Here is a 13514-nt window from a genome sequence, read left to right on the forward strand (position 1 = left end):
ATCTCACAATAAATGACATTTTGAAATCATCACTGGCCATTTACTTTACATTTTAACATCCTAGGCCAAAATAAATCTTATAAGTGATGATGTATTTGATTTGATGATCTATGACCACAGGCAAAGCTGCCTCCTTCAACAATTATGGTTGCATCAAAAACTGCAGGGATTTTATTCATTCCAGTAATAAACCTGAAGCACACTCTTCAATTAAAATTTTATTAAGACTTCCTTTGGCAATCTCAAAAATTACATATATTAATCAATTGCCTCTTTAAACAATTGCATTGCCTTTAGGAAAAGCATAGGCATACCCAGAAGATGAAACTAGTAGATGAAGTTTTCAGTCAATAATGAAAGTTGAATGGCTATAGACAGATGTGTGGGTGGATGGATAGAATGAGTGGGAGAGGCAGTCTGTTAAACAGCAATAATACAGAGGAACCTCTCCAGCCATGTGACTGCATTGGATGCTCTCTGAAAGCAATATTTTTAGGAAAATATGAATTCTTCCTCTAACATTTTCTGCAGGGGAGCAGGGGTGGAGATAGACAGGTGTGTGTTAGAGTGTGAAAGGTCTTATAGGGAAGAGGTGGACACCAATATATATATATATATATATATATATATATATATATATATATATATATATATATATATGTATATACATATATATATATATATGTATATATATATATATATATATATATATGCTTTTACCAAAACCAAGGATTCTAGCCATCTCCATATCCATATCAGAAATCCTAGATATTAGAACTGGAATCCTAGATGATAAAAATCCCAAGTTATTAGAACAGGTGTATATCATCTAAACCCTTTTGGTAATCGTCAAAGAGATTCTTATTTCTATATAATATCTCAGTGGACAAGCCAATGGATTATTGTTTTATTAAAATAAATTGTCCAATGCAGAACACAAAAATTAACTTGAGGTGCAAGGCAAAGGCCTGTCTTATTGTGAACAATCAAGTAATGGTTCTTCCTTTGTGCAACTCTTGCATATTGAATTGGGTAAGATCTTTAATTGTAAGGAAGAAAGAGTTGCCCATGCCATCATAAGAAAAGAAGACAGGTCATTGTAACAGTGGAGAGCCATCAGGAGCTAAGGCAACTCTCGCCTCACACGGACTTTGTCTTCTTCTCCCAGATTATCAGCCCCTACAAAGTCCAGGTGGCTAGATTCTTTCCCAGATTTCTACAAGGGGAAAATTCCTAGTCATATGAAATGCAGTATTCCATTTCCTACTACCCCATTACTAAAAGTCAGAGCACTGTGAATTATCATAAAGTGCATTTTCCATGCATGTGGAATAGACATAGCCACTATAATATTTTATTGAGTCTGAAAAATATGAAAATATGCCTGAACAGAAGGTACCTATAAAACATTTCTAAATACCTTGAACTCCTCTGAACATTACTTTCTAAAGAAAAGAGGTGCTAGAATATCAGAAAATAGACAGTTATTTTTTTCAGTTTTCTGATTTATAAAATAAGAGTGTGTGAGTTGGATGAGTCACTAAACTCCCTTGCACTTGACAGTATGATGATCCCCATGATTTAATATCGTGGAGTAAGCCAGGGCACCGCAGGCTTGAGGATGACCTGCTGGATATGGCAGGACTGCCCTTTGTATCTGCAAAGTTGCAACAGCCTGCCCTCTTAATGTGTCTATGCCTCCGCCATCGATTTTGAACCAGGTGGAATGTCCTTTACCCCGAGACACGTCCACTCATCAGCATCTTTTAAGGAGTTAAGTTGAACAGATGGTGCAATCATCTGACTCCACATAAATATAATATTAGGAAAAGTAAAGCAAATTGCTGTACCCTATGCATGTGAAAGATTACCTGCTCCAGGTCAAATTTCAGCTCAAACTTTCCCCAAGTTTGTCTGTAAAGAAGAGGGTTAAGCCCATCGGTAGATCCTTATCCCAGTTCTAACTCCTAGCCTGGCCTCCAGGCTCTGTTCCACCACCTGCTCTGGGGATGGAGAAGGTTTCACTTTCTGCAAGTTCTCTCTGTTTTAAATGCAGCTAACACTTCACTCTGCTCGCCCTGGGTGCATCTTGGTAGGTTGTAGGCATTGATTACATTTTTCTCTTCTTGCTCTCTAGGGGTCTTACTCCCTGCTTGCTCATGTGGGAAAAGTGTGGTGCAAATGTTCAGTCTGTCCCCGATGCCCCAGATGCCTTCATAAACAGTGCCCTGCTCCCCACATGACGGGTGAAACATTAAAGGAGTTAGCTGTTTTTATCCAACATTCCTTTAGCAGATTAGTTGGCATGTTCAGAAGGTGAAGGCAAATTTAATCCAGAGAAGTATAAAAGTTCATGACCAGCCCGAGCAAATAACTGGAAATAAAGCCTTTAAAGGGCTAAGGAGAGGTTCAAGGCTTTTTCAAACACATGATCATCTTTTTGAAATGTCAGATTCCACTCACTAAACTCGATGCTGTTGTTTTTACCACTCTCGTATTTTTTTTTTTACATTTTATTTCATTTTTCTGTTTTAAAACAGTAAAATCCCATCCCCCTGCTTTCTGCCTGGGCCAAACATAACATGAAAACACCACAAAGACTCCGTGGGTAAAATGCAAAATGAAAAGGGGTTCTGGTGACACACCCCGACTGCTCTGTGTCTTTGCTTTCGAAAGCTTGTGTTCAGAGTCATAGGTGCCTCCCTTTGAACTTGGAAGAAGAGAAAACTGCCTTCAAAACATGACCAATACATGGTCAGAAAAATCAAGAAGGTGCCAGTTTTATTTTTGTGGTGTTCTCTTAGACTCTGCAACTCAAGGTATTTCCTCCTTTTGTAAGCCTATTGATTGCAGGAGCTTTGGGATTAGGAAGGTATGTTGGAAGCATTAAAGCTTAAAAGTGGAAGCTAGCTGTCTCACTAGTTCAACGTTTTATAATAATATTCTGGAAGCCTACAGACAGTATAATAAAGTAACAAAAACATTGTCTGGGGCTTAAAAGACCCGGATTCTGGTTTCCACATTGGATCTGTCTAGCTGGGAGACTTGGAGGAGGTCCTCAAACTTTCAGCAAATGAACTGTCCCATCTATTGAAGAGTAAGTAAAATAAGAGCAGTTCTGAGATAACTTCCTACTCTTAAACTTCCCTGAGCATTCCTCTTCCATTGACTTCAGAGATCCATAGATTTTCCGTCCATGTTGCATGGGAATTATCTCTTGATATGGTAAAGGTGGTTATGTCCTATCTTCACAATTTGTGGTTTTTCCCCCATCTGACTTTATATTAGATTTCTCCACATGATATTCCATTAATTCCTACTCTCTTTGTGTTTATAGGAAAAGATTCTTCTGTGGCTTCTTCAGTTTATGCAAGAACAAGGCATCTCGTTGGACGAAGTGGACCAGGATGGCAACAGTGCAGTTCACGTAGCCTCTCAGCATGGCTACCTCGGGTGCATACAGGTACACAGGCCCTGCTGCTTGGAAGAGCAAAATGCATTTATTTATCAAGTAATTTTTAAAAAGGAAATTTTGTTCAATCCATTGGGAGAATAGATTAAATCAGCTTTTTCTATTGTAGTAGATGACAAGGAATTATATACTTATATTTTTATTTTCATAAATCCACACAGATATAAGAAGAATAGCCCTATAAGATTCTCCTTGAATGCCACAGGATTCTGAGGACAATAGACATTAAGTACCTCCATGTTCTCAAGATAGCAGGAAATCAGTACCACACTGACATCTCTCAGTCTCTTAAAGGGCAGACTGTTCTTGCTACCATTGGCACACTTTTTAGGTATATGAAAAATAGGACAGATTTTTTTAAGAATGAGTTAAGAGGAATTCTTGGAAGAAAGGAGCAGTGGGTTAGAGAGAGTGTGCTATAGTCTTCCCCTTTCCCTGTAGTAGGACCGAACTTCTCAAATGCATTTAAACGGGCCTAGAGTGGATAACAGGAAGGACTCAGCTATGGATCCCTTCAGCTGTTGGGCAGACTAGCCACAGTGTTAGTTGAACAGCCACTCTACCCACTGGTCTCAGGGGGCTCATCTTTTAAGCTGAGTGTGCCTTACCAGTATTACTATAATCTATTAGTATGTGTGCAAAGATGTAACAAGGCGGGGGAGCAGAGCCACAGGAGAGGGGAGGGAGGTTCTCCCCCTGCCCCAAACCACATGAGGGGCATCAGAGAGGGTAGGATTCCCACAAGAGGAGTCAGCACCTTATCCCTCAGCCAAATGCAGAGCTGCACGGAGCTGAGCTTGACCAGGTGCTGCCATCATAACAGCACACAGTAGGAGGACCAAGCGAATGGCTTTTCCATTCGCATGAAGACCATCTGTCTTCATGCGAATGGAAAAGCCAGATAGACCTCTTCACTCAGAAAAAAAGAATTCAGGACCCAAGTGACAAAGCAGAGAGGACAGCTGAAGTGTCAGGGGAAGAGCAGGTAGAAAAGAAGTGACAGTGTGACAGGAAGAAAGTCTGGGAATCAGAAACAGGGTTAGATGTGGCCTTGAATTTAACTTATGAACAGGAGTCGCAATGAACAGAATCGGACCAACCACAACATTCTTATCATTGAAAATGACTCAACACCTGTGGCTTTGTTCCCACTCCTTGAGCAGAGCCGTTGAGAGCATGTGGTTGACAGCCAGGACTAGAGAAAGTACTTCTACTTCACAAGTTCACACAGTTCAAATATGCTATGTGTACATAACAACTCTAAGAAAGCAACACTCTTTGTTGCCTTATGTGTTGTTTCTTTTATTGCAAACTTAATGTGCTCATTTATTTAGCAGGTACTTATTAGGTTCCTACTGTGCACAAGGCAGACTGTATCTGATAAGAGAAAACTGGGCAGTGAGAACCAGTTGATCAGAAAAGTAGAGAGGACTCAGGAAATGACATGAGAAGATATGGAAAAGTTATAATGTAAACGCAGAAAATGATTTTTTTTTAAAGCTCTCTAGAGTGTCCACCCACATACAACTGCTCTTTAGAGAGCTAAATTGATAGAAAATATTCCACATGTTCAAGAGTTCCCCCACTATTGTTGGCAAAGGATAAAGCTTCTAATTTAAGGCCCCAAGTTGTAAAAGGAGTGATGAGAAATTGGAGAGAAATTTAAATTATTACCAGGATCTGCAGGAAGATGAAAGGAGTAGCATTATTTTCTTTGTGTGTGTGGAAGAAAAATAATCAAATAAAAATGGAAAACGTTCTTTTTCCATTTAACAAAACACTCCAATATTTAATAGTCTTGAAATAAACTTTTTTATCAGCTAATAAATGACGAAAGCCAAAGAAAACCAGCTGATATCACCAATTCCGTTTGAGATTTCAGTTATTTTTCTTTTTAATATCTGAGGAGAGGCAGCCTGTCCTTTCAGAACATTCATCACTCCACTTAGCACAAATGATACTTTTGGCACTCGATACCATGGATGTAGAAATTTGGATAATCTTGGAAGCGAGTCTGTCTACTGGGTGTGAGATTTTTAAAAAATCCAAAGAGACTGAGGGTAGAAGAGGGAGTGACCGAGGTTCCTTATGAGGTGAGAAGGGGACTGAGCTTGAAAAACATTGGAAAGAAATCTGCAGAGACCTGAGTCAAGGGAATGATCCAGGCTGTGTTTACACTGAGACTCAGAGAGCTGGGGTGGGAGAGGTGGTCCCCCTGCTTCTTGGGAGTAGGGGGGAGGGGTAAATTGGAGTGGTTTTCTGGCAGATTGGCCTTTCATAGTGAGTGATCCTAAGCTAAAAGGAAAGCGAAGCTCCTCAATGACCCTTGAGTCTAAGTAGTCTAGAAATTTAAAAATTACAAGCATTGCTTGTGGGAAGAGCATTACCTATTACTGAAATAAATCCAGGGGTCTATAATTTCATGTTGACAGTGTCAAAGGATATGTCAGATTGTGCCAGTGGATCTGTGTTGGTATCCCAGCTGTTTGTGGCATCTCGTGTCATCACAGTATAATGTGAAATCATTTTGCTGTTAGTTTTTAATTAATGACGTCAACCATGAGTGATTAAATCTCTCCTCTACTAATGCTACATTGGCCAGATTCCATAACTTTTTGCTTGCTTTTAACTATTAACATTTCACCCAAACCAATTTAAAGTCTCAGTCTTATTTCTGATTGAAAGCATTCTCATCCCCAGCCCAGACTAGACTCAGAGGTCAAGGGACTTGGCATGGGGGAGTGAGGCATGATCGGCTTTTTATTCGCCATGCTAGCTCCTATTCCCCTCTCTCTTCTGGGCTCCAGTGTTGGGGAGAAAGTAGGAGTATGGAGAGGAAAAGTCCACTGTCTCTTTGCTTAACTGGGAAAGATCATGGCACTCTCCATGAAAGCTGTCACCGCTTCTTTAGCTCACCGTGGTTCGCCACTGATGCCCTCTGTGGGCAGCCTTCAGGAGCTGATTTCTAAAGGGGCATTCATGGGGCCCTCTGAGTCTCCCCACTGTTACCTGACAGGGGAGATCTGGCCCCAACCTTATATCCCCCTTCTTTCCCCATACAATTCTCCTCCTGGCCAAGGCTGGAGAACCCTCCCATATTTAATAGGGCAATAGCAACCTGGCATCAAGCTCCCTTCTACCACATCTGCTCAATCTACGGGACATACGTTTGCTATGGCACATGGTGGGAGTGCAGGCTGCTGCCCAGCCCTGGCCATGTCATTTCATTGCAGTTCTTTTAATTCTTGATCAGGATCATTAAGGCTCAGCAACATGTCAAGTGTGCTGCCCAAGTCTATAGGCACCGATAAACAAGTCCCACTCTCCTCCTGACAGGCAATGTTACAAACCCACCCATTGAAAGGGACGAGGCGTCTCCACACAGACATCGCCCTGCATGCCTCATACAGGACGGGACCTTCAGGATGGCAGCAACCTCCTCCCCTTCCAGGCTTCTCCGGAGCCTGGGTGGGGTTGCTGGTAGTAGGGCAGGAGGTGTCTGATATCGACTGCTGAAAGCTCGCCAGGTTGCCCCACCCTGTCCTGTTATGGGCTCTGGGAACTGGTTTTGGAATAACAGGAAAGGCTCCATTCAACCTTCTGTTACAGTCATTAAAAGTGTTTAGAAGGAGGCCCCGGTATGACCCCATGTCTCTGCCTTTCTGACAGACCTTGGTTGAGTATGGAGCAAATGTCACCATGCAGAACCACGCGGGGGACAAGCCCTCCCAGAGCGCAGAGCGCCATGGGCACACCCTGTGCTCCCGGTACCTGGTGGTGGTGGAGACCTGCATGTCACTGGCCTCGCAGGTGGTAAAGTTAACCAAGCAACTGAAGGAGTAAGTGCCTGTTCGCTCCCTGAGAACAACGTCTGGCCCATCATCCCTGTGCTTAGGTCTCAGCAGGTGCTTTGGGAAGCTCCCCGTGTGGGTTGTATGGGGACTTCCTTGCATTCTCACCTCCTCTCCCTCTACCCCAAATCCTCACAGCCAGCGTTCATGCTGAAGCCATCTCTGCAGAGGCCAGATGATATTCACACAAACAAGAAAAATGCAAAGCAAGCTTTCGAAGCAGGGAATTTAAGCTGTTGGACAGAGAGAGAGCTCTCTCTGTGTGTTCCCACCTCAGGCCAGATAACAGGGCAGCGTGGGATCATCCCCCAACTTCTAAAGCTCACGAGAAAGAAAAGTCTAGAGATGGGCCAGTTTCTCTGTTTTCTCAAGAAGAAAAATATATAGTTGGGAAATTACAGACAGTTAACCTGGTAACCATCACTAATAAATTGTTATAAAAATTAATCAGATGACTCATGAATCCTCAGAACATAAAATCTTATTCAGTCAGCATGATGTTACTCTGTCTAGCTGCAGTCAGTTCTTTGTGAGATTGTTAAACTGACAGACATTGCGTACCTCACTGTAAGGGAAGCTTTCTGGGATTGCTGTCAGGATAGGCTTGGAGAAAGTGGGGCTGGAGGACAGGTAGGTCTTCGATGGGTTGAAGAATTAGGAGCAGACACCTGCCTGAGACCAAGGTCAGCCCTTGGAAAACAGTGGTCAAGATAGAGTTGCCATAGTGGGGACAGAATCAGTAAAAATCAGAATCAGTATTTGAAATAACATTAACCGAATGGGATGATAAGCCTTAAAAATTAAATTGTAAAGGAAAATTATGAAGTGTATGCTTGGTGGAAGGCCTTCACTTATTACAAGTGTAATTTACAAAAGCATGTGACAAGGCCTTGGACCCTCTGGCTCTTCTACAAGCTTGGGGAACCCTTGATCTCCCTACTTATACTGTCTTGCCTTAGAGGTACAAGTCTCTGCATCCCTTTACCCTACCCCCTGCCAGTACATAGAATACTCTCTTTAAAGAGATTAGGCTTTTCATAGAGGAAATATATAATATTATTTTAAAATAATATGGTTCCTTGCAAGCATTCTTCACCCCGTTGCACGAAAAAACAAAGTTCCCCTGGGGCAAGTGAGCTAAGTGAGTTCCAAGGGCTGGCTGTAATTGAAGAGAAAATGCACACAAAATTCTAATTCAATAAGTTATCTTCCCACAGAGAACATACATGTCTTTTTGTACACAGCTTTTTGTACATGTGTAGACATTTCTAAAACTAAGTTCCTAGAAAGGGAATTGCTAGAACATAGGGCATACATATTCAAAATATAGATAGATGCCACCTAGTATCCTTCCCAGAATGTTGTACCCATGTCTACTCCCCACAGTAGTTTATAGACATGAAGAGGAAATTTAAAATGATCTAAAAAATGCTTTTTCTAAAGCGTCATATGAGAGAGGAGCTCACACAACATTCCCCCCAGACTCTGTACCACAGAGCCTGAGAGGCTTTCATGAGCTGGAATAGCTGTTCTATTGGTGAACTTTTCATAGTCAGAGTCTTGGCTGCTCTCTCTATTGATGTTCCTGGGATAAAATACACATGTACACTAATAGGCAGCAGTTCTTCCATTGTGCCCAAAGCTGAATGCTGTGGACAGTTGTAGTTAGGCCAATGACAAGGTACATAGGATAGGTTACATGTAGACCCTAGTCCTTTTCTCACCATGTTCCTCAGTGAAGTTGGCAAACTAGAAACAAGCAGAGACATCCACTTTGTGTAGTCAGGGCACACTGTACCCTGCAGGCTCCAGGGCAGGAGGAGGGATGGAAAACACCGGTTTTTCCAGTTCAAAATTCGGAGTGGGAGACATTCTTGAGTGCTTTTGCCTATCAGGATACCTTTACCACTTCTAGGTAACAAACACAGTTACTGTTCAGCTCTGTTAGAAATCCTAACCTACAAGCCTAAATATTATGGTTTGAATTGTGATCCTCTCAAAATCCTATATAATGAAAGCCTAATATGCTAAGTGTCCAGTAGGCTGGTTGGCCCTTCAACCAATCAAAGTATTATATGGTAATGATATGCTAAGGCTGCTCAACCACTCGCTATGACATGCCCTAATCATCAAGGGGGCAGACAGTCGACTAGTCGCTATGATGTGCAAAGACCACCAGGGGAAAGATGCTCCAACTGGTAGGTGAGCTTGCTGCTGGGGTCCAGCCAATCGGGACTAAGCGAGATGGGCCAGACACGCCCTGGAGCCCTCCCACGATCCCTCCCCAGCTGGCCAACCTCCCACGTCCCTCCCTGGTCCCAATTGTGCACCAGTGGGGTCCATCTGCCTGGCCTGCACCCTCTTGCAATCTGAAACTCCTCAGGGGATGCCCGAGAGCTGGTTTGGCCCGATTCTGCAGACCAGGCAGAGGGACCCACTAGTGCATAAATTTGTACACTGGGCTCTAATATATGATAATATGTTAGAGTCCTAATCCCAGTACCTCAGAAAATGACCTTGATTAGAGAGAGAGAGAGAGAGAGAGAGAGAGAGAGAGAGAGAGAGAGAGAGAGAGAAAGACATGATAATATGTTGAAGTCCTAACCCCTAATGCTTCAGAGAATGACCTTGTTTGGAGAGAGAAGGGGAAGAGAGAGAAAGAGAGAGAATCTTAAAAATGAGATTATACTGCACACAGTATTTTATAACTTCCTTTTTTACTTAAGGAAAGTAAAATACACTTTATAAAATATTCTCTCTCATTTTTCTTCCTCTCTCTCTCTTATATGAAACTTCTTTAAATTTTAAATAAATATATATCCAAGTGTGTTATCCTTTTAATAGCTCCCTTTATAGAAATAATTACAATTTTTTTACTCAGTCTTACTGATGAGCATTTAGATTACTTACAGTTCTCCACCATATGAATAATAAATTTGCATCCATTTTGGGTGCTTTTGATTGTATCTTTGGGAAATTTTCTGAACTGTAAGGATGAAGATTATGAGGCTTTCAGATTTATAGCAGCTTTTTGTAAATTATCATGAAAAATTTTACACCTGCTGATTCATAGTAGGCACTGTATACCAGAGAGTTTACTGCCTTGGTCTGTTCTCCCAGACAGACAGTGGAACGGGTCACACTGCAGCACCAGCTCCAGCAACTCCTAGAGGCCCAGAGATCCGAGGGCAAGTCACTCCTCTCTTCGCCCAGGTAATGCCAGATACATCAGTGGACGGAGTCCTTACAGCTCTTAAATCTCAGAGCCTTCTTTTGGACTTCCTTCTAATGTCTTTTAAGAAAATGACAACAGAACACATTTTAGCTTTATAAGGAGGAATAAGAATTCAATAGCCCGGGGAAACGGCGCTGGACATGGGGTCTAATGAACTGATTTGTCTCTGCTCTGCCATTTCTTCTTTCAGTGACTGTGAACAAGTCATTTACTCTTTCCGGTTCTTTCATTTCATCACCTATAAAACAGGAATAAGGATATATAGCTGCATTAGGTTGTTGAAGATGGGATAAATTGAGGAAATCGGTGCAAGATTCATGTGCAAATAGTAAAGTAGTGGACAATTTTTGTCATGGTATAAGGTCTGAGGCATACTATACTTAGGTTATGGTTGCCCCTATGGAGGATTTGCGCATTGCTTTGAACAAACATTAAGTGATTATTCTTATTCCAATCTTATTGATTTGTAAGTTGTTAGTGGTAGTCAAGACCATGCCATGACTTGGGGCCAAGTCATTTTAACACAGTGGGAAATCATCCCAATGTGTCTTTCCTCCTCTTTTCAGTTCGCCATGCTCTCCTGCTTCCAGAAAGTCCCAGTGGAAATCCCCAGACACCGATGATGAATCTGTAGCCAAAAGCAAACCAGGAGTCCAAGAGGGGATGCAAGTCCTTGCAAGCCTGTCAGCATCCAGCCGGGCCAGAGCTAAAGCAAAAGATGAAGATTCAGATAGAATCCTTCGCCAGTTATTGGGGAAAGACATCTCAGAGAATGTCTGCACCCAGGAAAAGCTGTCCTTGGAATTCCAGGATACTCAGGCTTCCTCTAGAAATTCCAAGAAGATCCCTCCGGAGAAGAGGGAACTGAAGTTAGCCCGACTGCGGCAGCTGATGCAGCGGTCACTGAGCGAGTCGGACACAGACTCCAACACCTCCGAGGACCCCAAGACCACACCCGTGAGGAAGGCCGAGCGGCCCAGGCCACAGCCCATTGTGGAAAGTGCAGAGGCCATAGACAGCGCCGAAAGCTTGCACTTGATGATCAAGAAGCACACCTTGGCATCAGGACGCCGGTTTCCTTTCGGGATCAAGGCCTCCAAATCTCTGGATGGCCACAGCCCATCTCCCACCTCAGAGAGCAGCGAACCAGACTTGGAATCCCATGGTCCAGGCTCAGGGACCACTCCCCCAAACCAGCCCTCTGGAGACCCCACTCTGCCCAGCCCCGACAGCTCAGCTGCCCAGAAAGTGGCCACAAGTCCCAAGAGTGCCCTCAAGTCTCCGTCCTCCAAGCGCCGGACATCTCAGAACTTGAAACTCAGAGTCACCTTTGAGGAGCCTGTGGTGCAGATGGAGCAAACTGGCCTTGAACTCAATGGAGAGAAGGACAGAGACAAGGGCAGGACCCTCCAGCGGACCTCCACCAGTAGCGAATCAGGGGACCAGCTCAAAAGGCCTTTCGGGACTTTCCGATCCATCATGGAGACGCTCAGCGGCAACCAGAACAATAATAATAATTATCAGGCGGTCAACCAGCTGAAGACTTACACACTGCCCTTAACCTCACTTGGAAGGAAGACGACAGACGCCAAGGGAAACCCCGCAAGCGCTGCTAGCAAAGGAAAGAATAAGGCGGTGAGTGCTATTTGGAGGATATCTCTTTTTTTCCTTTGAATTTTGTCATTCTTGACATTGCAGATTGCTGACCTTTGTCACCTTGAGGTAATCCCCAGAAAAATTCCAAAGGAATGGATGGAAAGCCAAATGTATGTGTTTCGAATGAGATGTGTTAGAGTACAGACTCTGCTATTCCTCAGATAATACTCTGAAAGATTAAATAAATCACAGGAAATTATATTCTGGTCTCTAAATTTCCCTAAATAGTTTGATCCTTGGTTATTAGGAGTCCTCGACCACCAGTTGATGGGAAACCAGGTCCTTCTCGGGCGTGGAGTCTGCCTCAGGAAGCGTTTGTTTTCCTCACGTGACTGGATGGTTTATTCCCCAGCCCAATTAAGAGCGCATGAATAGAAACTCTATTTCTAAAGACTTAACTATTGAACACTGGAGTGATCTTTAAAATAAATCACAGCAGGGAGGGTAGGGAGATCTGGGGGAGATAAGAGATCAACTGAAGGACTTGTATACATGCATATAAGTACAACCAATGGACACAAAACTCTGGGGAGGGAGGTTATGTATGGAAGGGGGGGCAATGTTAAAATATGTACACAGATAATAATTTAATTTTAAAAAAATAATAATAATAAAAGAAAGATCATAAAAAATAAGTAAGTAAATAAATAAATAAATACACACACCGCAGGGACCTCCACGTTGGCATTGTACGATGCGGGCCCTGCATGTGGATCTGGAGGCCAGAGCAGCCGAGTGCCTGCCAGCACACAGGGGGTGGCAGAGGGAGCCACGAACTACGTTTTATAATTGCATTTCTTGGAAAACCATGCACTGTAATCTGTGGTTTAAATCCAGGGAATAAGAAACACCAGCATCTTTTTAGGTGATGTTTGCAGCATGCTCTGTGCATGCCATGCCCTCAAAAATGGTATGGCAGCCAAAATGCAAAACTGAGGAATGGAAGGACCCAGGATATACATCATGCAATCTAGAGAGTCACACCCACATGGTTTATTATTTGGTACAAGGTAAACTCCCAGCCAGGACTCACAACTGTCTATTTTTTTTTTTCCAATACCAACATCAAGTTTTAGTTTTTATCTCTCTAATTAATTAAACCCCGATTGGTTTCCACCATGAATTGCCTTCATTATAAAGAACTTCAGCTGTATTTGTTTCAGCTAGAAGAGTCACACTTGTGCCCCAAACACCAGGCCCTTGGGGTTAAATATGACCAAACATGAATTGCTCAGATAAAACGATTCCAAGTAACTGGACGGGTTCTCTTGCTCAGGAGTACAAGGATTTTCTCAACAGC

The 13514-nt window shown here is 42.8% G+C and overlaps 1 protein-coding gene across 6 annotated transcripts in view; it reads left to right on the forward strand.

Moving 5' to 3' along the window:
- Positions 1 to 13514, forward strand: part of SNCAIP (synuclein alpha interacting protein) — a 138609-nt gene that overhangs the window by 116579 nt on the left and 8516 nt on the right. For all 6 annotated transcript variants that reach the window (XM_084882037.1, XM_084882035.1, XM_084882039.1 and 3 more), the window contains exons 7-10: positions 3338 to 3463; positions 7142 to 7311; positions 10444 to 10536; positions 11125 to 12193. In XM_084882037.1, the coding sequence (XP_084738163.1) occupies positions 3338 to 3463; positions 7142 to 7311; positions 10444 to 10536; positions 11125 to 12193 (1458 nt within the window). The remainder of the gene's footprint in view (positions 1 to 3337; positions 3464 to 7141; positions 7312 to 10443; positions 10537 to 11124; positions 12194 to 13514) is intronic.

The sequence above is a fragment of the Pipistrellus hanaki genome (assembly GCF_964339955.1).
Source record: "Pipistrellus hanaki genome assembly, chromosome: 4".
Taxonomy (NCBI): domain Eukaryota; kingdom Metazoa; phylum Chordata; class Mammalia; order Chiroptera; family Vespertilionidae; genus Pipistrellus; species Pipistrellus hanaki.